The sequence below is a fragment of the Chiloscyllium plagiosum genome, chromosome 30 (genome assembly GCF_004010195.1).
Source record: "Chiloscyllium plagiosum isolate BGI_BamShark_2017 chromosome 30, ASM401019v2, whole genome shotgun sequence".
NCBI classification, from domain to species: Eukaryota; Metazoa; Chordata; class Chondrichthyes; order Orectolobiformes; family Hemiscylliidae; genus Chiloscyllium; species Chiloscyllium plagiosum.
The window spans coordinates 21019153-21045571 of record NC_057739.1 but is presented as its reverse complement, the minus strand read 5'-3'; the positions used below and the strand labels follow the sequence as shown (position 1 = coordinate 21045571).

The 26419-nt window shown below is 40.7% G+C and overlaps 1 protein-coding gene across 1 annotated transcript; it reads left to right on the top strand.

Annotated features, from left to right (window-relative positions):
• The first annotated feature begins 1843 nt into the window (after nt 1-1843).
• Nucleotides 1844-26318, top strand: LOC122564656 (tumor necrosis factor ligand superfamily member 15-like). The gene is made up of 5 exons (XM_043719741.1): nt 1844-1878; nt 20718-21006; nt 22459-22507; nt 23163-23246; nt 25582-26318. The coding sequence occupies exons 2-5, from the start codon at nt 20830-20832 to the stop codon at nt 26004-26006; spliced, it is 735 nt and encodes a 244-aa protein (XP_043575676.1). The 5' UTR covers nt 1844-1878; nt 20718-20829; the 3' UTR covers nt 26007-26318.
• Nucleotides 26319-26419: the final 101 nt, after the last annotated feature.

Below are 26419 nucleotides of genomic sequence, written 5' to 3'. Positions count from 1 at the left end.
ATAAATAATGAAAAGCAGTGGACCCAGCACCAATCCTTGTGGCACTCCACTGGTCACAGGCCTCCAGTCTGAAAAGCAACCTTCCACCACTGCTCTCTTCTACCTTCAAGTCAGTTCTGTAAACAAATGTCTAGCTGTCCCTGTATTCCATGAGATCTAACCTTACTAACCAGTTTACCATGAGGAACCTTGTCGGACACTTTACTGAGGTCCGTATGGATCACGTCCACTGCTCTGCCCTCATCAATCCTCTTTGTCACTTCTTCAAAAAACTCAGTCAAGTTCATGAGACATGATTTTCCACACACAAATCCATGTTGACTATCCCTAATCAGTCCTTGCCTTTCCAAATTCATGCAACTCCTGTCCCTCAGGATTCCCTCCAACAACTTGCCCAACACCGAGGTCAGGCTCACCGGTCTATAGATCCCTGGCTTTTCCTTACCACCCTTCTTAAACAGTGACACCATATTATCAACTTCAAGTCTTCTAGCACCTCACCTGTGGCTATCGATGATGCAAATATCTCAGCAAGGGTCTCTATAATTCTATTCTTTGATTCGACCAGACTCCACTCTCCAGCCTACCTAGAGGCATGTTGGGCTAGGGCGGCATCTGGGAAGTATTTAGGTTTCTAAAGAATCAGATAGTTAGAAATAAAAATTGTTAAAATTGTGAAGTGTATTTCTTACCTTTGTTGCCTTCAAATAAAGTTGTGACTTGGTTCACTGACTGCAGACTGGTGCTGTGTAGTCCTTTCGTGGCTCACACCAAGGTGCCTGGGTAAATTAATATTGTGTACACTGGTCGAGGAGTCCGTAGGGTCTTAGAGAGAAACCCATTCCAGACAATGGTGTCTTTGCTAGAGTAGGCAGTTTGGAATAAGTTGACAAAGCTATCATTTAAAATGATGAATTGATTAATACTTTTAGTAATTAATAGTGAAAGGAATTGCATACAAAGCATGACAGCTGCAAACCTCAGTTCCACAGCACCATTAGCTGTGTTGCAACCGGTGCCAGTTGTGGTGAAAAATGGCACTTCTCGTGTTCCTGGCCACTCCTGGCATAACCTGGACATTGTTGCAGGACATAACATGTTACTTCCTCAAGAACGCCAATGAATTGGTTCAACATGATTTCCTTTCAGAAAAAAAACATACTATCTCTGTCTGATTGCCTTAAACATTTCTGATTGTCTTGTTACCTTGCCATTAATAATAACTTCAAACATCTTCCCTCTGGCAGATGTCAAGCCAAATTACTCATACTTTTACTGTTTTGGAAAGACTTACATTTTCTATTTTCCATTCTAATGTAACCTCCTGAAAGCTAGAGTTTTAGTGGAAAACTAAAACCAATATAACAACTTCCTTTTAACTTCCAGGATTGAAGTTCATCGTGACCTGTTGCAAATGTTGGAAATAACCACTATTCCTGGCTGGTAGAAATTAATAACGTGTTTCAATATTTCTACATTTAAATGAATACTACTTTAATCAAAAAAAAGCTTGTTAACAAATCTGTTTCGTTTGGGTTGGAAAGAAATTAAGAAGACCTACATTGATATTAACTGAAGTTTGATGTAGCTTGTGTCATTTCTTCATTTATTTATAACTAAGCTGAAAGGTTACAATATATTATCACAAACTTGTTGCTCTTTTAAATGTGAACTGTGATTTGCTTCAGGCAAGATTCTATAAAAAGTATATCAGATATAGAATGTAAAGTATTGCTTTTTAATCCCCATGCAGTAAATGTTTGATATGACTTTCTACCCTTGGTTCATGCAGTTGGTGGTTTGCCATTAAAGATCAAATTTGTTTTCTGTGAAATAGATACAACAAAGTCAAGGAGCGAAACTTACTACCCACAGAAGGTAAAACCCACTCTGCAGATTTCCAGAACTCTCATTCTTATGCATTCTTATTCTTATCCCTTACATATCTGAAAGTAAACTTAAAGAATTCAGACCGGGGGAACATTGCAGTCATTGTGTTTCTACCTCAGATGTTAATAATGTTAGTAACAAGAGAGGAGGGAGAATTTATTATATCAAGTCATGATTTTGTGCCATGTCAAACTTTTGACCTCCTTTGAAGCTAGAATGTAATCGTTCCTGTCATAGCTAGGTGAGATGCTCAAAGCAAAAGTAAACTCACTTTGCAATGTAGAACATGGTTGAATTGCATTCTACGTGTCATCTTTCCAGCTGTTTATCACAAAAGATCAGACGATGGTTTTTATATTCAGTCTGGGCTGTCTGAGGGGAATTCAGAAACCCTGAAGAAAGGCCCTCATAATCTTTTAACTATTGTGTGTAATTAATTATGGAGAAATAATATGGTTAATTCCCTTGGAAAAAAAATGGAAGTTTCAGACTTCCTTCACCTGGTAACGTATTTCTAACTGAAAATTTATCATGTTGACCACATTTAGAGAAACACTTATTTAATCAACTAGCCAGTGTTGGTTTGCTGTATTATCACCAGAGGAGGGCAGGTGCTTCCCCAGAGTTCCCTGTACTGCCAAATATGGTCAGTACAACCCTTAACTGCAGACTCATGGTGAAGGTTTGATTTGAAAATGAAATCCAAACTGAGAAAGAAAATGCAAATCTTGTCGTGAAGTATAGTACATCCATGCATAAAAGTCATGCATAGTTTTCTCCAAAATAATTTGCATCTTGGCACAAGTATGAAAACTCATGCCAATGTACGATCAGAATCCCAATTCCATCTTCTTGGTGAACAAATGACCCTGTTCCAGCTGAACAAATAATAAAATAGTCTGTATGTTAATTCTTTGGAGTCCACATTAAGTCACAAATTTATAAGCTATGTCATAGGTGATATAAGTTTAGTAATGAGAGAATGGATTCAACCCTTCTTAAATCTAGAAACATCAGTGCTGTATGATTCTATGCTAAACTCTCTCGTAGGGGTTACATGTTTTATATTGAAATACTCCAGTGTTACTGCCTGCATCATACCACAAAAAAGCACATTTCAAGTGTTAATCTCTCTCCACAATGATGACCTTCTGATTTCAGTCCTAAAATTATCTCTTACTAGTTTGAATGTATCTTCCTTTGCCTCACTGCTACTTTTTAATTTGGTGTTTCAGACATACCATTTCCATTCCTTTAACAGGAGAAAGTGAGGACTTCAGATGTTGGAGATCAGAGTTGAGAGTGTAGAGCTGGAAAAGCACAGCAGGTCAGGCAACATCCGAGGAGCAGGAGAATCAACGTTTTGGGGGCTTATGCCAGAAACTCCTGCTCTTTGGATGCTGCCTGATCTGTTGTGCTTCTGCAGCACCACACTCTCGATACTATTCCCTTCACAGCCTTGCACATCTCCATTTGATTAATTCTCAGGCACTTTTTCTCAGTCTTTAATAAGAACTTAAACCTTTGACTTGTAAGACCAAACCTATCACTCTGCTCTGCTTCTTGTTCTTGAACGTCTTCCTACAAGCAGAATATGATACATTACTCAGTGTGTGACCAGGCAACTGGTCATGATTTCCTCCGACTCTTCCACTACTGTTTTTACTCAACTATTCCAACATCCTGTTGGTTGTGTTGATGTCTGTGCATTGACTGGATATGTTCAGCACCAAGTCTAAGTGTCTTGGGTCTCTTTTATATTCAAGTGTACCTATTTTAAAACCATTCATGGTTTTTCTGTCACATGGGTGTATATTAAAAACCGACCTGCGGATGCGCTTCCCACTCATTTCCTCCATTGACATCATTCTGTAAATTACACCATACCCTCTTCTCTTCCACTACTCTTCCTACTTTGGCGTTATCTGCAAATTTGGCCAATTTGCATAGAACTTCTGAATCCATGTCATTAAAGCTATTTAGAAATACCAGTGGTGCTGACACTGGGCTTTGGTTAAAGTCATTCCATATTTTCTACTAAGTAATCAATCATTTATTCATTTCCAAGTTTTTCTTGTATCCTCACTGTATGGAACTAGTAACCCTTTTAAGAGACTTTATCAATGTCCTTTTGAAGTCATACTGGTGCTTCTGTATTTGTTTGGATTATTACTTCCTTTAGAATATCAGATTAAATGCAGTTTTTCCAATTAATATTCACTGTGGATTATATTCTATTGCACAAATAATCTGGTGCTGTTTAGTCCTGAAAATCAATTCCATTATTTGACACAGAATTGATGTAAGGCTGATAGGTTTGAAGTTGGCTACGTCTGTTTTGTCACTATTTTGGAATATAAGTACACATTAGACTATGTCCGATCTTCCCCTCCAAAATACACTGTCCAATACTAATTGTTGATGCTTCACAAATTTAAATTTGAAGAATAACTGGTAATTTTTCATTAAAATAGTAGCAAAATAGCATCACTATTGACTCAGCTAATTAAATCAATGAACCAATCACACCACACAAAGTAGCATGCTTTTTGTAGGCAGCTACTATTGTTTGTTATTGATGACCCTGTGATAAGTAGATTGTGATAAGCTTTCTGAATGCCAAGAAATCAAAAAGATATAACAAGGATGAAAAGAGCAGCATTGCTTCAGATTTATCCTAAGTTGAACTACAATGTCACATGTTAGAAACAAAAAGATGTACTTTTGGTTTTCAAGAGGATTTATTTACATAAATGATCTTTGATGCTATTAGTAGATTCAATTAGTGTAATCACGGTATTTACAATTTCGAAGTATTCAAATTGTGCTTGACAAGTGAAAACTTCCCTAATCTGATATTTGCTAAAGTAATAAATCTGGTTTAAAAAATATAATAAATTGTCATTCTTCCGTGGCATAATACACAGGGAATCATGACTAAGTATAATTCCTAACTGAGACATGGATGGAATTGTACACAGCTAGGAGTGGAAATGAGATGCTTGTTTTAGTAGCAGATTTTCAGGTTCGGGTTTTATGTTCTGCCCAGAAGCAGGCAGCTGGCACGCTGGGATTTGAGCATAATGGTATTAGGAATTATAAAGAATTGAGTGATGTGGTCAGCCTCCACTGGAATTTTACCAGCTAATTAAGAGACTTCTCCCTCCTGGTAATTTCCCATCAGTAGGTGTAGGGCAGCACCATTTGCCAAGTATAATAGGTAAAGCTTTCAGGCTTGACTGTCCATAAGGGGTGCCCATATGTGGCAGAGTAATGGAATTAGCAGTGCCTGCTCACCACCAGCCCCACAAACCAGCCCTCTGAACATGACCCCATGGCAAAGCCTGCCAGACATACCCAGTTATCCAGCCACCCTGAAGACTCCTCCACAGACTCAGCAGAGGCCAATGGCCCCCACCTAACCATCCTAAACTCAGGCAGTTAATTAGCTAAGCACTTTAAAATCCAATTGTGATTTTCAGGCCTCAAAGAGGAAGGTTCATTACTGGCTTTTCAGCTAGTATTCAAGACCATAACCTCAACAAATCCCCTGGCCCTTCTGTCAGTCAGCAGTGAGGGGAGTTGGAGATTATAGGTCCCATTGCAATAGGATGTGGTGAAGAACGAGATGTGAAGGATCACAAACAAGTGCAGAAAATAATCAAGAAAGCTAATGGAATATTGGCCTTTATATCTAGAGGACTAGTGTACAAGGATGAAGAAGTTATGCTGCAGTGATACAAAACCTTCAGTAGATCTGAGCACCAAACTTCAGGAAGGATATATTGGCTTTGGGGAAACGCAATGCAGGTTTGCAAGAATAATACCAGAATTTCAGGCATTAAGTTATCCAGAAAGGTTACACAAATTGGGCCCCTGCTTTCTCCAGAATTTAGAAGGTTAAGGAGTGATCTGATCAAGGTCTTCAAGAAATTAACAGGAAAAGATAATGTAGAAAAACTATTTATTCTGGTCTGGGATTCTAGATCCAGGGGATATTGTGTGAGAACTAGGGCCAGACCTTTCAAGAAAGATGTTAGAATGCATTTCTAGACACAAAGGCTGGTAGATGTTTGAAACTCACTTCCACAAATGGTGTATCAGTTAACTTTAAATTTGAGATAGATAAATTTGTGCTAATGGAAGTTATGAAGGGATATGGACCAAGGGCAGGTACATGGAGTTCAACCACAGATTAGCCATGATCTGATTGATTGGTGGGACAAGCTGGAGAAGCTGAATAGCCTACTGCTGTCCCAATGTTCCTAAAGTACTCTACATAATAGATGTTCTTACAAACCTCTGTAATCATTACATTTGGTAATTTATCATTGTATCACCAGCAATATATAGAAGAAACACAGTAAGGTGTTTACTTTTCATTTAATTTATTTTGAGCAAAAAAAAAACGCTCAATGACATTGACAAAAAAAGTCTATATCTACGATCTTAAAACTTTCTTTAATGTTATTGGACTAACATTAGAATAGGTTTATAATCAGTAGCCTGTGCTTCTCGATATTCTCTGATACACACACTTGTATATGCAAAACGCCTCTCTGTTTTAAAGGCAGAAATACATAATGTTTACATCTTATATTATCAGTCTTGACTCAGCAATAAAATTCTCTCCTCTGAGATGGAGAGTCATGACATGACTTGAGCACGTAATCTATGATGACCAGTGTTGCATTGAAGGTGTCCTGTACTTTGCAAGTGGTGATGTTTTACTGAGACCTTGTCTATCCTGTCAGGTGAAGGGAGGTAATCCCATGGCATGATTTGGAGGGGTGCAGAGAAACTCCTGGTTGACTTGGTAATATTTATCACTTAGCATAATTTATATGGGTTGAAATGATCCCAATGTTGAGATTTGACTCACCAGATTATGCAAAAGCTGCTAAAATTGAAACAAAATAAATTCCAAAGAATTGGTGATTGAGTACTGCACATGTGCAGACTGCCAAATACTGATTCAATTCAATATTATCACAGTTCTAGGAGAAAATTAATCCCAAACTTTTGGGTGAAGTTGAGGATGTCAAGTAAATCATTAATGAAGAGATTAAAAGAAAACTTAAAGAATAATTTTAATCATATTTTCATGACAAATGTAGTTTTAAACTTGGCTTAAACTTTCATTTGAACTGTAGAAATTTTATATATCAACAAAGGCCATGTACAATTTTCTTCAAATAACATCATGAGAAGCATGTAAGAACTCATTAGACAGATTATAAAAAACAAGTCAATGAGTTCACTTAATATAAACCCATTGTAAACGTGAACAACTAAATTTGAAATATAAAAAATATTTGGAACAGAACGTTTGATTATATTTATCAATCTCATATACTTTTACACACGGGTACATCTGGTCCCGCAGTATGGACTTTGGTCACTGGTCAGCAACAGATTACCTTGACAGCTGAATCCCTGTGATAGAATGTGGATTATATTGAGAATAAGGTCAAAACAATGTGACATTTTGGCATTTACTCTACCCCACATCAGACTGAGATACTATATTAAAATAATCTGTGATTTGGAGGTGGAGACTCACAGGTCCATGGCATGATGGTTATTGCTTTTTGATTTTGAGCTTAAATTCAAATGATATATCAGATACAATTTATGTAAGAAAACACCTTGGGTGGAATATTATAGGGGCCAGATTGCCATGGGCAAAGATAAGACTTGTGGCAGAATTGCACGAGAAGTCTGGTGAGGCAAATCTCAACATTGGGATCATTTCAACCCATATATAATGGTTTTCACAAATGGCATGGTAAATTATTTCTGGTAGTGGCAGTTTCCCAAGTAACAGTGATTAACACTTATTAAGGTCCCTGCTGATGGCCCAACTTACTACGTTGATGTTCCAACTGTGAGCTTACCAAACTCACCCAACATTGAGAAAACCTGACAAGGAAACCAGAACAGGTGCTTGGTAGGTTAAGCTCACTGCTTGTTCCAAAAGAACTCTCCATGTTAACATCAGTCACCAATATCGCAGAGCATATTCCACATGTTCACACATGTCCAGCTCATTGACCTGACCAGGCTACATCTGTAGGCTCTTACTCATTCACTCTGAGCCTGTCTGGATGCTCACAGCATCTCTGCCTTGCCTTTTTACATTTTGAACCTTCAGCTAGAGATACCGGGTTCATATTACTGCTGTCTTGCTGTGCCATTTAGGACAGACCCAAAGCCAGGAAACTTGGCATGGTTGTCAGCAGATCTCAGTCAAGCCAAAGGGAATAGCCTTCACTCAGGGGCTCCCAGCACAGTAAGTCAAGGGCAGAATCGGGTGATCAGAATCAGGGTCTTCGCCTCATAATGGGGGAGGAACAAAACGGAGGACAGTGGACCACCCTTCTTGACACTTTCTGTTGTGTTTTCCTACTGGACTGAGAAAGAGACAGGTATTATGGAAGATGAAAGTGGCTTGCACAATTGTTATCATTGGTGCAGGTGTGGAGGTGTCCCAAGTGAGTTAGTAGGCAGCACAGAGGGCATTCAGGATGAGTAGTGTCAGGGAGTCCGGTGTGGGGGAGGGTATTTCAGGTAATAATAAGAATGGTAGAGCACAAGCCTTGGTGGGAGGTGAGTACAGTAGCAGAGGTACAGAGAGTGCCAGCCAGCTCTAGACTGACAGTCCTTGTCCGGGTGCAGCATGGGCTTTTAAAGTTGGTGCCAGCACCAGGGATGCCAATCCATTCTGGGATATGAGATGTTCTGGTAATGGCACATGGTAAGATGGGGTGGAAATCAGATGTGATACATGCCACAGGGGTGGAAATGGCAACTAATGTGCTGGGTTTGGTAAGATCCATTGAGAAAACCCACTCAGTCTTGGTCTAAACATCCCTCCAACAAGCTCGACATGATTTGCTCTTAGTCAAAAAACAGTAACATTCAGCCCACAGTGTTTGAAATCAAGGTAGTTCAATCTGAAGCTAATTTTGAAGAGAAGTTGTGAAGGCATGAGGCACAAATTGGATGTAGTGGATTGGGGAAATACATTGAAAGTCACGACTGTCAGAAGCAATGACATGACTTACAACAATTATACACTCCTTTAAGCAAAAACTCAAAATAGTCAATCAGATGCAGCTAACAAAGAAAGTTCAGGATTGTATAAGTTTAAAAGAAATGTTCTATAAAGTTCATAGAAATAGCAGTAAATCCAAGGATTGACAGGTTTTCAGATTATAGCAGAGAAGGACCAAGAAACTGAGAAGGAAAATTTAAAGGTTGAGAGGTGATCCTTGGATAGTGATGGCTAGCATGAGGGGGCATAACTTCAAATTGAGGGGTGATAGATATAGGACAGATATCAGAGGTAGTTTCTTTACTCAGAGTAGTAGGGGCATAGAATAGCCTGCCTATGACAATAGTAGACTGACAACATTACGGGCATTGGATAGGCATATGGACGAGAATGGAATAGTATGGGTTAGATGGGCTTCAGATTGGTTTCACAGGGTGGCACAACATCGAGGGCCAAAAGGCCTCTAGTGCATTGTAATGTTCTATGTTCCATGAAAATGAGATAGAATATGAATATAATCTAGCAAAAAATATAAAAATGGACTGTAAAAGCTTCTATAGGTGTGCAAAAAGGGAATATTTGACTAAAGCAGCTGGGGGTTCATTGCAGGCTGAGTCAGAAAAATTTGTAATCTGGAACAAAGAAATGGCAGAGAAGCTAAATAATTACTTTGAGTTTGTTTTTGCTGAGGAACATATAAGAAATCTCCCTTAACTAGAGTTCAAGAGGTTGGAGAATGAGCAATTGAAGGAATTTAGTATTGGTAAGAAAATTCTATAGAGAAATTAATGGGCTGCAAGTTGATAAGCCCCCAGGATTTGATATTCTACATCTCAGAGTGTTGAAGGATGTAACTATAGTGATAATTGATACATTACTGATCATCTTTCACACTCCTGTGGACAGAATCTTACCTGGCTTTGAGTAATGTGGGTTTTGTCGGGATCAGTGGTAGAACTGGTTGTGATGCTAACTGATTCCCATCTCAACATTGAGACCATCTCATCATCTTATTGGCTCTTCTTAAGTGGTATGGCAAGGTTCTCACAAGAGAGTAGCACGTTTCCAATTCATACTCCATTATTCATTATTAAATGCCTTGTTAACAGTGCAACCTACCATGGTTCACAATCTGTCATACAAACTAGCTGACAGGAAAGCTTAACATGGAAACCAGAGTGGGTTCTTGGCTCCAAAAAACCTTCATGTTGGACACTGGGCACCAACATTCGAGGCATACTCCAAGCATGCCAGCCCCACAAACCTCACATCCACAGACATTCGCCTTTGTCATTTTGGAAGCCTCTATGAACCTTCAGTGTAGGTCTGATCCACCTACAAGATGCTTCTGGACTTCAGTGATGCCTCTCAGGCTGCACTGGTAACAATCAGTGCAAAGCTGCAATAAGGACAATTTGCATCAGGGACACACACCCAGCTTTGTACTGGACCAAGTTATGTCCTGGGGTACACTCATAGCACTCACTTAATCTGAGCCCATTGCATGCTCACAGCATCCCTGCCTTGCATTGCTTTGTATTGACTTGTATCACCTTGCCTTGCCTTTTTTTTGCATGATTGGCTAACAGACATAAAACAGAGAAAAGGGATAAACACTCCATTCTTGTATTGGTCTCTGTAACTAGTAGGGTACGTAGGGATCAGTATTTGGGCTCAGTAGTTCACAGGAGTAATGACATCTCGTTTCAACTGTGTAGCAAGTTGGTTAGACTTTACCTGAATTACTTATCTCAGGAAGGATATTATTGCCATAGAAGGAGTGAAAGAAAGGTTCTTCCGACTTGTTCCTTGGGTGGCAGGACTGCCCTAAGAAGAGCATTTGGGAAAACTGGGCCAGTACTCTGTAGCATTTTGAAGAATCAGACGTGATCTCATTGAAGCTTATAAAATACTGAAAGGCATCAGCAGGGTGGCTGTCAGAAAGATACTTCCCATTGTTGGGGAGTCTAGAACCAAGGGTATAATTTAAAAATAAGGGGTAATTAGGGCTAAGATGGGGAGAATTTTTTTTAGTGAGAGCATTGTGAACATTTGGAATTCACTACCACGGAGGGCTGTGAAGCTTAGTCTTTAAAACAGAGATTGTTAATTTCTGAATACCAACAGAAGTATGATGATTATGATGATTAGTTGATTAAAAGGCATCTAATTGTTCGATCGGCATTGATCATGTTTCCCGAAAGAGCAGGCTCAATAATGTGAAAGGACTACTCTCATTCCTGCGTTCCAAAATCCGCTTAATCCCTTGAGCCTATTCCACCATCAGTAAGATCATAACTGATCTGATATGTGCTCCATATGCTTGCCTTCCCTTTCTTCTTCCATCCCCTTTTGAGGAAGTGAGTTCCAACCCACAACTTCCTGTAAATGAAAGTTTATCAGTAATTCTTTAAACAGTGATTCCTGACCTTTAATCAGTGACTCTTCATTCTAGATTATTGCATGAAAGGAAATGTTCTTCCCTCATCCACTATGTCAAGATCACTCAGGGTGTTTCCATCAAACTGCCTGTTAATCTTCTTAACATCGGTGGAATAAAGCCTAATCTGTTCAATCCTTTCTTATACGACAATTCACCTATTACAAGAACTAGTATAGTAAACCTGCTCTGATCTGCTTCCAACGCATCTACATCCTTCCTTAAATAAGGGGACCAAAACTGAACACAATACTCCAGATACGGTCACATCAGTTCTGCATACAAGTGAAGCATCACCTCCCTTCTTTTGTGTTAAATTCTGTTTGCAATAAATTATAAAATTCTATTAGTTTCCTAATTACTTGCTGTACCTGCATCTTATTCTTTTGCGAATCATGCACCCAGATCCCACACGTTTCAGAGCTCTTCAGTCCTTCATCATTTAAATAATAAATTTTTTTATTCTCCCTGTAAAAATGGACAATTTCATATTTTTCCCACTTTATATTCCATTTACCAGAGTTCCGCCCACTTGCTTATTTATATCCTTTCTATTGTCCTTATGTCCACTTCACAACCTATTTTCTGACCTATCTTTTTGCCATATGCATATTTAGCAGTCATACATTTTGTCCCTTCAGCCAAGTAACTAATATAAATGATAAAATGCTGAGACCTGCAGTGATCCACATAGCTCACCACATGATACATCTTGCCAACCAGAAATTGACCTATTTATGCCTACTGTCTGTTTCCTGTTAGTTTAGCCAATCTTCTATACATTCTAATATGATACCTTCGACACCACAAGCCTTTATTTTCTGCTGCTGTAATAATTTGCTCAAAACCATTTGCCTGATGACTGTAACTTCCTTGAGTTCTTCCATTTTCTGTTTATTGTTATTTTTGGAAATGTTTTTATTGATTTGTGAGATATGGCTGTCGCATTATTATTTCTGGAATTTTTAAAATTCACTTTGTGGGATGTAGGCATCACTGGCTAACCAGCATTTATTACCTGTCCCTAGTCACCCTTGAGAAGGTGGTGGGCTGCCTCCTTAAACGTTGCAGTCCATTTGCTGCAGGTGGACCCACAATAACTCCCCCTCCCACTCCCCTGGGACATGCAAGCCCTGGGCCTCCTCCACCAACCAAATCAAAGCCACTGGAGGAAGAATGCCTCATCGTCTCCAACCTCTTGAACTCTAGTTGAGGGAGATGTCTTCTATGTTCCTCAGCAAAAACAGACTCAAAGTAATTATTTAGCTTCTCTACCAATTGGGACCCATCAACGACATAGCATCAACATCGATTCCACCAGTTTCCAAATCTCCCCACACCACCCCCCTCACTTCATCCCAGATCCAACCTTCCAACTTGACACTGCTGTCTTGATCTGTCCTATCAGTCCATCTTCCTTCCCACCTATCCACTCCACCCTCCCCTATCACAATCAGCCCCCCCCCCACCTGCATCTATCTATCACCTTCTTAGCTCCCTTCCCCCCAAGTAATCTATTTATCTGTCAGCCCCCTTCCTCCTCCACATTTCTGATGAAAGGCTTATGCCCGAAATATCAACTCTCTTGCTGTCTAACTGGCTGTGCTTTTCCAGGGTCACACTTTTTGACTCTGATCTCCAGCATCTGCACTTTCTAAAAATTCCATTAGAGGAAATTCCAGGATATTGACCAGCAACAGTGAAGGACCAGTGATATATTTCCAATATTTCCACAGGCCAGGATAGTGAATGACTTGGAGGGAAACTTGCAGGTGATGGTGTTTCCATGCATCTGTTACCTGGAAGTGGTTGTGAGCTTGGAAGGTGCCATCTGAGGATCTTTGGTAAATTTCTGCAGTGCATCTTGTGGATAATACACACTGCTGCTACTGGGCATAGGTGGTGGAGGGAGTGAATGCTTGTGGGTATAGCGCCAATCAAGCAGGCTGCTTTGTCCTGGATGGTGTCAAGCATCTTGAGTGTTTTTTTTTTAGATTACATAGATTACATACAGTGTGGAAACAGGCCCTTCGGCCCAACAAGTCCACACCGCCCCGCCGAAGCGCAACCCACCCATACCTCTACATTTACCCCTTACCTAACACTACGGGCAATTTAGCATGGCCAATTCACCTGACCTGCACATCTTTGGACTGTGGGAGGAAACCGGAGCACCCGGAGGAAACCCACGCAGACACGGGGAAAACGTGCAAACTCCACACAGTCAGTCGCCTGAGGCGGGAATTGAACCCGGGTCTCTGGCGCTGTGAGGCAGCAGTGCTAACCATTGTGCCACCGTGCCGCCCACGACATTCAACAGTGTCAAGGAGTGTTGGGGAGCTGCAGATGGTGGACAGGTGTTCTGGAGCCAGGAGGTGAGTTACTCACTGCAGTATTCCTAGTTTCTGACCTGCTGATGTAGCCACTGTTTTATATGGCTAGTCTAGTTGAATTTCTGGCCAATGATCACCCCCAGGATGTTGATAGTTGAGGATTCAGTGATGGTGGTAACACTGGGATCTAGATTAGAGTGGTGCTGGAAAAGCACAGCAGGCCAGGCAGCATCCGAGGAGCAGGAAAATCGACGTTTCGGGAAAAAGCCCTTCATCAGGAATAGAGACGGTGGAACACTGTTGAATGTCAAGGAGCAGTGATTAGATTATCTTCTACTGGTGATGGTCATAGACTGACATTTGTGTGACACGAATGTTGCAACCCACTTGTCAGGCCAAGTGTGATATTGTTCAGATTTCTTTTGCATTTGAACATAAACTGCTTCAATATCTGAGGAGTTGCAAATGGTGCTGAACATTATGCAATCGTTGGTGAACATCCCCATTTCTGACCTTATGATGGAGGGAGGGTAGCTGATCAAGCAGCTGAAGATGATTGGGCCTAGGACACTACCCTAAGGAATTCTTGCAGAGATGACCTGAAGCTGAGATGACTGACCTCCAACAACCATGACCATCTTCCTATGTGCCAGGTATGACTCTAACCACCGGAGAGTTTGCCCACGATACCCATTGATTCTAGTTTTGCTAGGACTCTTTGATGCCACACCTGGTTAAATGTGGACTTGATATCAAGGGCTGTCACTCTGACCTCCCCTCTGGAATTCAGCTCTTTTGTCCATGTTTGAACCACGGCTGTAATGAGGTCAGAAACTGAGTCACCTTAGTGGAATCCAAACTGGGCGTCACTGAGCAGGTTAGTGCTGAGCAGGTGCTGCTTGATAGCACTGTTGATGACACTTTCCATCACCTTACTGATGAGTGAGAGTAGACTGATGGAGCAGTAAATGGCCAGATTGGATTTGTCTTGCTTTTTATGTACAGGACATACTTGGACAATTTTCAACATTGCCAGATAGATGCCAGTGTTGTAACTTTACTGGAACAGCTTGGCTAGGGGTGTGGCAAATTCTGGAGCACAAATTTTCAGTACTATTGTTGGAATGTTGTCAGAATCCATAGCCTCTGCAGTATCCAATACCTCCAATTGTTTCTTGATATTACATGGAGTGAATTGAATTGGCTGAAGACTTGTATCTGCGATGCTGGGGACCACTGGAGGAGGCCAAGATGGATCATGCACTTGGCTCTTCTGGCTGAAGATTGCTGCAAATGCTTCAGTCTTACGTTTTACACTGATGTGCTGGACTCTTCCATCATTGAGGATGTGGATATTTGTGGAACTTCCTCCTCAAATGATTTGTTAATTGTCCACTATCATTCGTGAATGGATGTGGCAGGACCACAGAGCTTATCTGATCCACTGATTGTGGAATTGCTCAACTCTGTCTATCAGTTGCTGCTTATGCTCTTTGGCACATGAATATTCCTATATGGTGGCTTCACCAGGTTGCCTGGTGCTGCTCCTGGCACGCCCTCACCAGGCATGCCCTCCTGCATTCTCCATTGAACCAGGGTTGATCCCCTGGCTTGATGGTAATAATTGAGTGGGGGACATTCTGGACCACTAGGTTACAGATTGTATTGGAGTACATTTCTGTTGCTGTTGATGGCCCATCTCATGAATGCCCAGTCTTGAATTGCTAGATCTGTTCAAAGTCTGTCCAATTTAGCACAGTGATAGTGACAAACCACATGATGGAAGTTATCCTCAGCATGAAGGCAGGACTTTGTCTCCATAGGACTATGTGGTGTTCACTCTTAGCAGTACTGTCATGGATAGATCATCTGCAGCAGGCAGTCTCAGAAGGATGAGGTCGAGTATATTTTTTCCCTCCTGTTGGTTCCCTCACCACCTGCTGATGGCCAAGTCTAGGACCTGACTACTCGATCAGTAGTTGAAACTTTATATCTGTGGCGGATATGGAAGTTTCCCTTGGGGCCTTGGAGAGAAGTGAGGGGGGAGGTGTGGGCGCAAGTGTTGCACCTCCTGCGGTTGCAAGGGAAGGTTCCGGGAGTGGTGGTTGGGTCGGTGGGGGGTGTGGATCTGACAAGATCCACCAGTACTACTACTCGATCAGTAGTACTGGTGCTGACCCACTCTTGGTAGTGAACACTGAAATACCCTACCCTGAGTATGTTTTGTCCCCTTGCCATGCTCAGTGCTCCCTCCATGTATTGTTCAACACGGAGGAGTGCCGATTCATCAGCTGAGGGAGGATCATACATGGCAATCCCATGTTTTACCTGAAGCCATGGACTTCATGGGGTCCAGAGTCAACGTTCAGTACTCCCAGGCAACTCCCTCCTGACTCTATACAATTGTGCTGCCACCTCTGCTGGGTCTGTCCTCCTGGTGGGACAGTACATATCCAGTGATGGTGATAGTGGAGTGTTTGGGACATTGTCTGTAATGTAAGATTCTGTGTGTATGATTATATCAGGCCATTGCTTGGCTAGTCTATGAAACAGCTCTACCAATTTTGAGACTAGCCCCCACGATGTTAGTAAGGAGGACTTTGCAGTGTTGACAGGGCTGCTGCCTTTTCCAGCACCTAGGTTGATACCAGATGATCTGTCTAGTTTCATTTCTTTGAGACTTTGTATTGATTGGTGCAACTGAATCGCTTGCCAGGCCATTTCAGAGAGCAATTGAGAGTAAACCACATGAATGTGGGTCTGGAGTCACATGTAGCCCAGACCAGGTGAGGATAGCAGATTTCCTTCCCTGAAGGGCATTAGTAAGCCAGATGTATTTTTTCAACAATTAACAATGCTTTCATGGTCATCAGTAGATGCTGAATTCCAGATGATTTTATTGATTTCAAAATTCCACCGTTTGCCATGGCGGGATTCAAACCCTGATCCCCAGAATATTAACTGATTTTCTGGATTAATAGTGTAGCGATAATACCACTAGACCATTCTCCTCCCTTCTACAGTGAAGACCAATACAAAACAAATCTGTTCAATTCATCTGCCATATCCGGGTTTTCCATCATTAATTCCCCAGACTCACATTCTATAGGACTAATATTCATTTTGTATAATAATTTTAAAATATCGATAGAAACTCTTACTATTTTTATATTTCTAGCTATCTTTCCCTCATACTCCAACTTTACACCTCCCTATTAATCTATTAGTCCATCTATCTTTGTGAAATAATTTGTCCAATCTTCTGACCTGCCACCGACTCCAATGAAATTTTAAGCATTTTCTTTAAGTTTGATACTACCTTTAATTTTCTCATTCTTCAAAGATGGTGGGTCTTTCCTTTGGAATTTCTCTTTCTTATTAGACTGTATCTGATGTATGTATTCTGAAATATTCCTTTAAATATCTACTCTGCACCTCTTAATCCAATTTACCAGTTCATTTCAGCTAGCTTTGCTCATAATTGCCTTTATTTAAGTTTAAAATGCTAGCCTTGGCCCACTCATCTCTCCCTCAAACTAAATTGAAAATTGAATCATGTTAATAGCACTGCTACATAGGAGCCTCTTTACTATGAGGTTATTAATTAATCCTTTGTTGTTGTGTATTCCTGATGAAGGGCTTATGCCCAAAACATTGATTCTCCTGCTCCTCGGATGCTGCCTGACCAGCTGGGATTTTTCAGTGCCACACTCTCGACTTTGATCTGCGGTCCTCACTTTCTCATAGCTACTTATCTGGTTAACTCCAAAATGTGCTATTCTAAGAAACTGTACCAAAAATATTCTATGAATTGTCCAGCTAGACCATCTGATTTTTCCAGTCAATATTCATATTAAAATCTCCCGCGATTATCACTGGACGTTTAGCGCAAGCTCCCATTTTTTCTTTCTTTATACCACATCCTACGGTGTATTTACTGTTAAGGGGCTTGTACACCACAGATACTTCATGCTTTTATCATTTCTTATCCTTTCTACTTCCTAATTTCCTAAAATGGTGCATAGAATAGAATCTCTACTGTGTGGAAACAGACCCTTCAGCCCAAAAAGTCCACACTGGCCCTCCGAAAAGTAACCCACCCAGATCTATACCCCTATCCTCTATTTACCCTTGACTAATGCATCTAACCTACACATCTCTGAACATTATGGACAATTTAGCATGGCCAATCCACCTGACTGGCACAGCTTTGGATGTGGGAAGAAAGCGGAGCACCTGGTGAAAACCCGCGCAGACCTGAGGAAGAACATACAAACTTCACACAGACACTGTGGCTGGAATCGAACCTGGGGTCCCTGGTGCTGTGAGACAGCAGTGCTAACCACTGAGCCATCATGCCACCTCTCTCTGTACCATCATTCATTAATAGAACCACCATTCCACCTTTCCTAACTTGCTGTCCTTCTTTAATGCCCTGCACTCTTCAATGTGGAGATCACAATCCAAGTCACCCTGCAGCCATGTCTCAAATCATACTTACTCATTTCTATTTGCAGTTCAAATGTTATGTGCATTCAGTCACAGAGTCTAACTTTATCCTTATCTGGCGATTTACTCTGAGATATGTACTCTCTATCTCTTATGGTCATGGTTTGTTTATTTTTTCCAATACTAACATCTTTTTCTCATGCCTTGTCTCTACCTCATGGTTTACAACATCTTTCCAAATTCCCAAGTTTGATCTCTTGCCCCTACTGTTTAGTTTAATGATCTCTCCACTTCTCTAATTATATAGTTTGCTAGAACTCTAAAAACAATCAGTTCCCCAGAAACATGTCTTCTTCATTCCAGTCTTTCAGTCATGGATTCATTTCTATAATTTTATTTGCATTTTGCCAATTTGTTTGTGGCTCGGGTATTTATCCAGCAATTATTACTTTGAGAATTTGTTTTTTGGTGTCTAGCTCCTCAAACAGCCTAAGCAGAATCTCTTTGCTCACTCTCCTTACACCGACATGTAGTACAATGACTGGATCATCTCTTTTCCACAGGAAGTTCTTCTCCAGCCCTGAGCAGATGTCCAGAACCTTGGCACTGAGCAGGCAACCCAGCCATCTGGACTCTCACATTTTGCTGCAACCTCAATCCTCCTCACTATACCGCCCCCTACATTCCTTATCTTTACGGGTCCCCTTCCACATGAATGGCTTCCTGTACCACAGTGTCACAGTCAGTTAGCTCATCCACCTTGTGGCCCACGCTCTCATCCTGACAAGATAAAAGTACCTGCTAGACAATTTCAAAAGCTGAGCTTCCTCCAGCTCTTGGATCTACACACTGCCTCAGCTGCAGTCATGCTCTCCCAATCCTGACCAAGTCAGAAGACCCTATTTGTAGGGGTGTGGCCACCATTGGATTGAAATGTCCAGGTGATTTCCCCTTCCCTGATGTTCCTCAGTGACCTCCAGCTCATAAACTATGAGCAACGTTCCTTGAACTAAAGATGCTTCCAGTGGATGGGTTTGACCTGATTCGGACTGGCATGTAAGAGCCCTTGCATCCTGATTTTCAATACATCAACTGCACTGCCATCTTCATTGTGCCATTATTAGTTTATAATTCATAAACACTACTACCCCCAATAAATTCATATAATTTACTTAACTAATGAAATCTTAAAATGGAGTCATAGAGTCATCAAGATGTTTAGAATGGAAGCAGACCCTTCAGTCCAACTCGTCCATGCCAACCAGATATCCTAACCTAATTTAGTCCCATTTTCCAGCACCCGGCCCATATCCCTCTAAACCCTTCCTATTCATATACTCATCCAAATGCCTTTTAAATGCTGCAATTGTACCGGCCTCCACTACTTCCTCAGGCAACTCATTCCATACATGCACAACCCTCTGTATGAAAATGTTGCCCCTTAGGTCCCTTTTATATCTTTTCCCGCTCACCCTAAACCTATGCCCTCTAGTTCTGGAGTCCCCCACCCCAGGGACAAGACTTCATCTATTTATCATATTCATGCCCCTCATGATTTTATAAACCTCCATAAGGTCAACCCTTAGCCTCTGACAATCCAGGGAAAACAGACTCAGCTCAAATCCTCCAACCCTGGCAACATCATTGTAAATCTTTTCTGAACCCTTTCAAGTTTGACAACATCGTTCCACTAGCAAGGAGACCAGAATTGCACGCAATATTCCAACAGTGGCCTAACCAATGTCCTGTACAGCTGCAACATGACCTCCCAACTCCTGTACTCAATACTCTGACCAATAAAGGAAAGCATACCAAATGCCTTCTTCACTATCCCATCTACCTGCGACTCCACTTTCAAGGAACTATGAACCTGCACTCTAAGGTCTCTCTCTTCAGCAGCACTCCCCAGGACCTTGCCATTAAGTGTATAAGTCCTGCTCTGTTTTGCTTTTCCAAAATGCAGCACCTCACATTTATCTAAATTAAAATCCAATTGCCACTCCTCAGCCCATTGGCCCATTTGATCAAGATCCCATTGTACTCTGAGATAACCTTCTTCACTGTCCACTACACCTCCAATTTTGGTGTCTTCTGCAAACCTACTAACTATGTTCACATCCAAATCATTTCCTGTGTTTTAAAGGGTGAGACAAAAACATCTAAGAAATAGATTTAGGCTTAATTTAATTTGGTTAAAAAATATTCAACAATCTTGAAACTTGCTCAAACAATCATTTACATTATTTATTACATATTTGTACTGCCAGTCAATATTGATTTTTATCTTAAGCTACAGGACTTTTTTGTTAAATATGATAATTGGGAAAATTACTTACTTTCCCTACTGAAGAAAAAAATTAGTAAGACCACTACCACGACACAACTGCAATCAAAGTCATAGCACAGAAAGAATTACCATTTAAAGAAATGGGGGAGTTACTTACCCCAGGTACACAAGATTAGATCACAGTGACTGCCACCACTATTGGTGCATCTTTACAGATAATCTAATCTACTCAGCAATTAAAATTTTACTAATTCGTTGAAGGTAAAGTCCGGCTTGGAGTGTTCCAGCACGTCATACACTGGTTAAGGTTTATAAAGCCCTTCAGAGGAAGCAATCCAGAAAAGTGACTGGAGTCTCAAGAAACAAATTCAAAATGCAGAAGCCCACCTCTACAGATCCAGAAGACTTGACATTCGGGAACTCTAACAGCACTCTCACTCGGAAGCACAGTTGGAGCTCATTACTGCTCACCATTTCTGTTATTCTCCAGTGGCTTGCCATAGCAGCCATGTGCTGCCTCATCTTTTTCTACATGGATGTGCTAAAGGAGGTAAGTACATCATCTCTGGTATTGTCCTGTCATTTGATTATTTTCAAAGAGAACATTTTATTTGGTAAGGAAATGATCACAAAATGCATATCCATTATAGAGATCTTTCATGTGTGTCAAATTATTGGAGGCTGAGGGGTGACCTGATAGAGGTCTACAAAATTATGAAAGTCATAGATAGGGTGGATAGTCAGAGGCTTTTTTCCCAAGATGGAGAGGTCACCTACAAGAGGGCACAAGTTCAAGGAGAGAGGGGATATGTTTTGGGGAAAATATTTCACACCGAGGTTGGTGGGTGCCTGGAACGCGCTGCCAGAGGAGGTGGTGCAAGCAGGAATGATAGCACCCTTTAAGGTGTATCTTGATAGAAACATGATTATAAGGTGAACAAAGGGATAGAAATCACGCATGGGCAATAAGTAGCTGGTCTAAATAAGGATTAGGAATTGGCACAGGCTTATTGGCTGCGCTGTACTGTATTATTGGGAATTGACTTACTTTGTTGTAAATTTCCTTATGCAATAGCAGAAGGTCGGAGATGTAACAACAGAATTTTCTTGCAAACGTAATTGGATATTCACATCATTCATTATCTCTATGAAAACAGTCTGAGGTTAAAATTGGTTAAACTTACAAGCCTCTTTACAGTGATGTGATATGTACAAAGCAAGCAATGCTGTTCAGTTCAAAGACGTTTAGTTCAATTGATGCATTTTCTGTTCAGAGCTGAAAATGTGTTGCTAGAAAAGCGCAGCAGGTCAGGCAGCATCCAAGGAACAGGAGAATCGACATTTTGGGCATAAGCCCTTTTGCAATGATACAAAATAAAGAACGTGTACTACTGTCCTACTGTACTGCTGAACCTTACTTCATCTGAATCCCTCAAACTTTTATCTTGCAGTCCTCAGGCAGTCATTTCTCATTTTATAATTTATTAGTGCCTGATTGTCTGTATATTATTCAAAAACCAGACTGCTATCTTTGGCACCTGTGCATTGACTTTTAGAACATTTTTCACAATGTTTAAAAATGGCTTGATATTCTGACACACTGAAAGGGTATTCCAACTGTTTGTTTCCAAAATACTCAAGACAAATTAAACCATGGATTATTTTTTATTTAACCTATTTTTCTAATTAACCTGTTCAGAGATATTGTTACACACTTCTAGAGCATGTGGTACTTGAACTCAGACCTCTCAACCTAGGGGTAGGGACACTACCAGTGTGTCACAAGAGGACCCCTTACTCAACTGATTACTGTTTGATCATTTTAAGAAATACCTGCTACAACATATTAACTACCTCACCTCTAAATACTTACTTTAAAAGTAAGTAAAATCCTGACAGTAAATGTAATCCCTTTCTGAAATTTGTTCTGTGGAAAAAAGTAATGAAAAATGCAGAAAAACAAAGACACAATTTTTAAAAAATCTGACCTTTTGTTTTGAAGGACATAAATGTTGGGCTGCGTGGAAAGATGGAGAATATCACCTCTAACAGTAAGCAAAAGTTTCAGTCTCTGTTTTTTTTATTGTGCTTAGATTCAATTGTGATGCTTATCTCTCCAGGTTTGATAGAATAAGCTAACATATTCATTGGAAGGGGCAGGAGAGCACACTGCACATCAGTGGCTTTTTGGCTGCTGCAGCAGTTATGCAATAACTAGCTCATTATTATTATTGTTATCAGATAAGCTTCACAACCTATCTGATTTCCAAGTGGAAAGAAACTAATCAGTTGCACGAATCCAGTGCAATTATACCACACCTATATGCATGTTAAATAAAGCAAGTTACTTATTCTGTGTACAAAGACCTGCATGAGATAGGTGTGTCCACAAGTTCAACCTATTTGAAAACGCAGTCTAAAATATATTTGTATTGAAGTCAATAGTTATGAATTACATTACATGGTGTTTACTTGTTTTTTATTTCTGAAGAAGTGTTTTACAGAAAAAAAATAAGTGACTGAGTAACTTGACCACAGATATGAGATCGTATCATTGAGAGATAATTTGCAGCACTTCTTACAAAAGAATTGTTTCAATGTGAAGACATTGTGAAACATAGGTAGACATCTCTTTCATTGGGTTAGAGCCCAAAGTTGCTGCAATTATTCAACTTCATTTATACATATATATATTATCTTTTTCAGATTTTCAGACCATTGGAAGTGATACATTCAAGAGCTCAGTTGTGAAATCAGAGAAGCCAATTGCTCATTTTACTGCACTTGCAGGTCAGTATTAAACTAAAGCTTCATGGGGGCTAGCTGCTGGGTGCCAGTGACACTGATGATATTCCTCAACTAACTGGATAAACTTAGCTCAAGTGCTATATCAAAATAAATACAAGTATGAAAAAAGACAGCCGAATGTATGTTCCACGAAGTGACAGATCAACAAGCTTTAGTTTTCATTTCTGTCTTTAAAATGCTGAGACACAGAGGTGTAAAAATGTAAAAAGGTTGTTTGATTTTGGCAGTTAGAACAAATCTACAGGCTGAAAGCTTAAAATTCTTAAGAATAGAATCCCTACAGTGTGGGGAAAGGCCCGTCAGCCCAACATGTCCACACTGACCTTCTGAAGAGTAACCCACCCAGACTTATCCCCCTAATTCTAAATTTACTCTTGATTAATGCACTTAACCTATACATCCCTGAACACTACAGGCAATTTAGCAAGGCCAATTCACCTAACCTGCACGTCTTTGGATTGTGGGAGGAAACCCACACAAACTCCATATAGACAGATACCTGAGGCTGGAATCGAACCTGGGTTCCTGGTGCTGTGAGGCCACAGGGCCACCCTTTTTTAAAATGGCCATTAAGCAAGATTAGAAGAATTCTCTCCTTCTCTAAATACTGATGTATGAAACTGGTTGGTCACAGATCAGATTAGGACAATGCAGAGCTGCTTAGCCATGAGTTTATAGCAATATTAGTGCTTACAGAATAGTTGCACGTCAGGACTGGGGAGTAGGTGGCAGATTTTTCTTTGAGTTTGAGTGTCAGCAGTGCCCATCCCTCAGTATTTGCTTTGGCCCAGCTCAATTTCCTGGTGTTATCCTCATTTTGTGCACAGAATAGGGTTCCCAAAGGAATTCCATCACTATAGTGAATGAAAAAGCTGCAGCACCCCCAGGGGAAAGGGGCAGAGACTGACTGACAGGGCTGGTAGCTCCCCCAGCCAAGAGAGGGGCTTTCAGCTGTTAATTTTGAGCACATCTCTCGGGCCGACTGGAGAGGAATGGGATTGTTATGTGCGGTTTGACCATTACTAGGAATGTTGTGGAGGTCACAGCAAAGCAAAAGGCCCTTTGGCCTATCGAGTCTGTATGTGTCAAAAACAATGATCTAACTATTCTAATCCCATTTTCCAGCAGTTGGCCCATTAGCCTTGTGTGTCTTAGTGATTAGCACTGCTACCTCACAGTGCCAGGGACCTGGGTTTGAATCCAGCCTCAGGCAACTGTCTGTGTGGAGTTTGCGTGTTTTCCTCGTGTCTGCGTGTGTTGTCTGCGTGTGTTATCTGGGGGTGCTCCGGTTTCCTCCCACAGTCCAAAGATATGCAGGTTAGGTGAATTGGCCATGATAAATTGCCCATAGTGTTCAGGGATGTGTAGGCTAGGTGTATTAATCAGGGGGAATGTATCTGGGTGGGTTATCCTTTGGAGGGTCTGTGTGAATGTGTTGGGCCAAATGGCCTGTTTCCACCCTATAGGCTTTACATGATGTGATGAGGATTTCTGCCTCTATACACTTACAGGTAGTGAGTCCTAAGTTCCCACCATCATCTGTACTTTGTTTTTCCTCATATCTCCTCTAAACCTCTTGCTTTTTATCTTAAAACCTCCTACCCCTTAACTTTAGACCTGGGCCTATAATGCTGATTCCTCCTCCTGCAAGGATGTGCAGGAGCAGTCATCATCATCTACACCCATACTGGCTTCAGGAAATAGTTATAACTGAGTCAAACCAAGGCAGAAAAGAGGGGAATGCACATGGGTGAGGAAAGAGCGGGCAGGCAGACAAAGGAATAAATCTGACACTCCACTGTCCAATTAGTCCAACAAACTGACAAAAATCTCACTCAAGGTTGTGGAGGAGAATGTCCTCCATAGCCCAAAATACTTCTTGGGTTGGAATTATTCACTGCTGATAGTCACTCTGGAAGATAGCAGGGAACATGGGATAATAGTCGAGAGATTTGGTTTGGTTATTTCTTGGGCAAAAGTTGTTGGTCTTTGTACCTTTGACTCCTTCCCTTGAGCAACACCCTAACTAAAGGTGGGGTTCACAGATTGATTAACAGTCCAGTGGTGGGGTGGAGGAAGGGAACCCAATCTCTGATTGCATTCATAAGTTAGCAAGAAAATATAACTTGGACTGTTCATTTTCATTCAAAGACTGTGTCATCTCCTTTAAGATTCCTTGATTTGGTCTTGTGTCTGACAGTACAAATCTGATGGATTCATTACTGGTGTCCTAGAAATAAAATGCAAACGTATCTTATTTTCCTATTATTCTTCATATTTTAGTTTTCCTAAACATTTTCCTGATTTCCTTTGGCAGATTTCCAGAATACTTCAGGCCGTCTGTTTTTTGAACACACGAAAGGACACGCTTTCAAAACCGCGGACATGAAGTACAATGCAGCTGGTTACTTGGTGATTCCCACCAATGGTATCTACTTTATTTATGCACAGGTGACCTTTAAGTGTTTACAGGACTGCTCCAAGCTCATTCAGCAATTCTTTGTCTCCATTTTCAAGAAGAACAACCATTACCAGGATCCAGAAGTGTTGCTGAAAAGCTATGTCAGGCCTCAAGCCAAGGGTGATGACTTCCTGAAGATTTCAACCTATCAGGGTGGGGCCTTCAAACTGTATGCTGATGACCATATGTATGTCGAAGTTCCCAAAAACAGCCGCATTTCAGTGCATGAACAAGAAACTTACTTTGGGGCTTTCTTGCTCGAGCCTTCTGCCTCAGAATAAGCAAACTGCCAATTAAGCTATGTTACTAGGAAGCATATTTATGCATTTACACATACACTTATATGTTTCTTTCAAGTGCAATCTGTCTGGTTCAACAGACTGTTCCAATTGTTTATTTACAGGACATTTATGCTACAATAGCACAATATTTGTTTTTGAGTTACACTCCCATGAGTGATTTATCATTTCATTTTGTAAATTGTAAGGCCAGCTTTGTGTCTTATATTGGTTTAGTTCTCACATAATAAACATGATCTCCACACTGTACATTTGTCCTCATCTCTCAAATTGTTCTATTCTTATAATGGAAAATAAAACTATGGCAAAATAAAGTAAAACAAGTCAATATTCTCTTCTGAGAAATCGCGATCAGCAGCAGAATGTAGGACACAGCAGGTTTGTTCCATGATCTG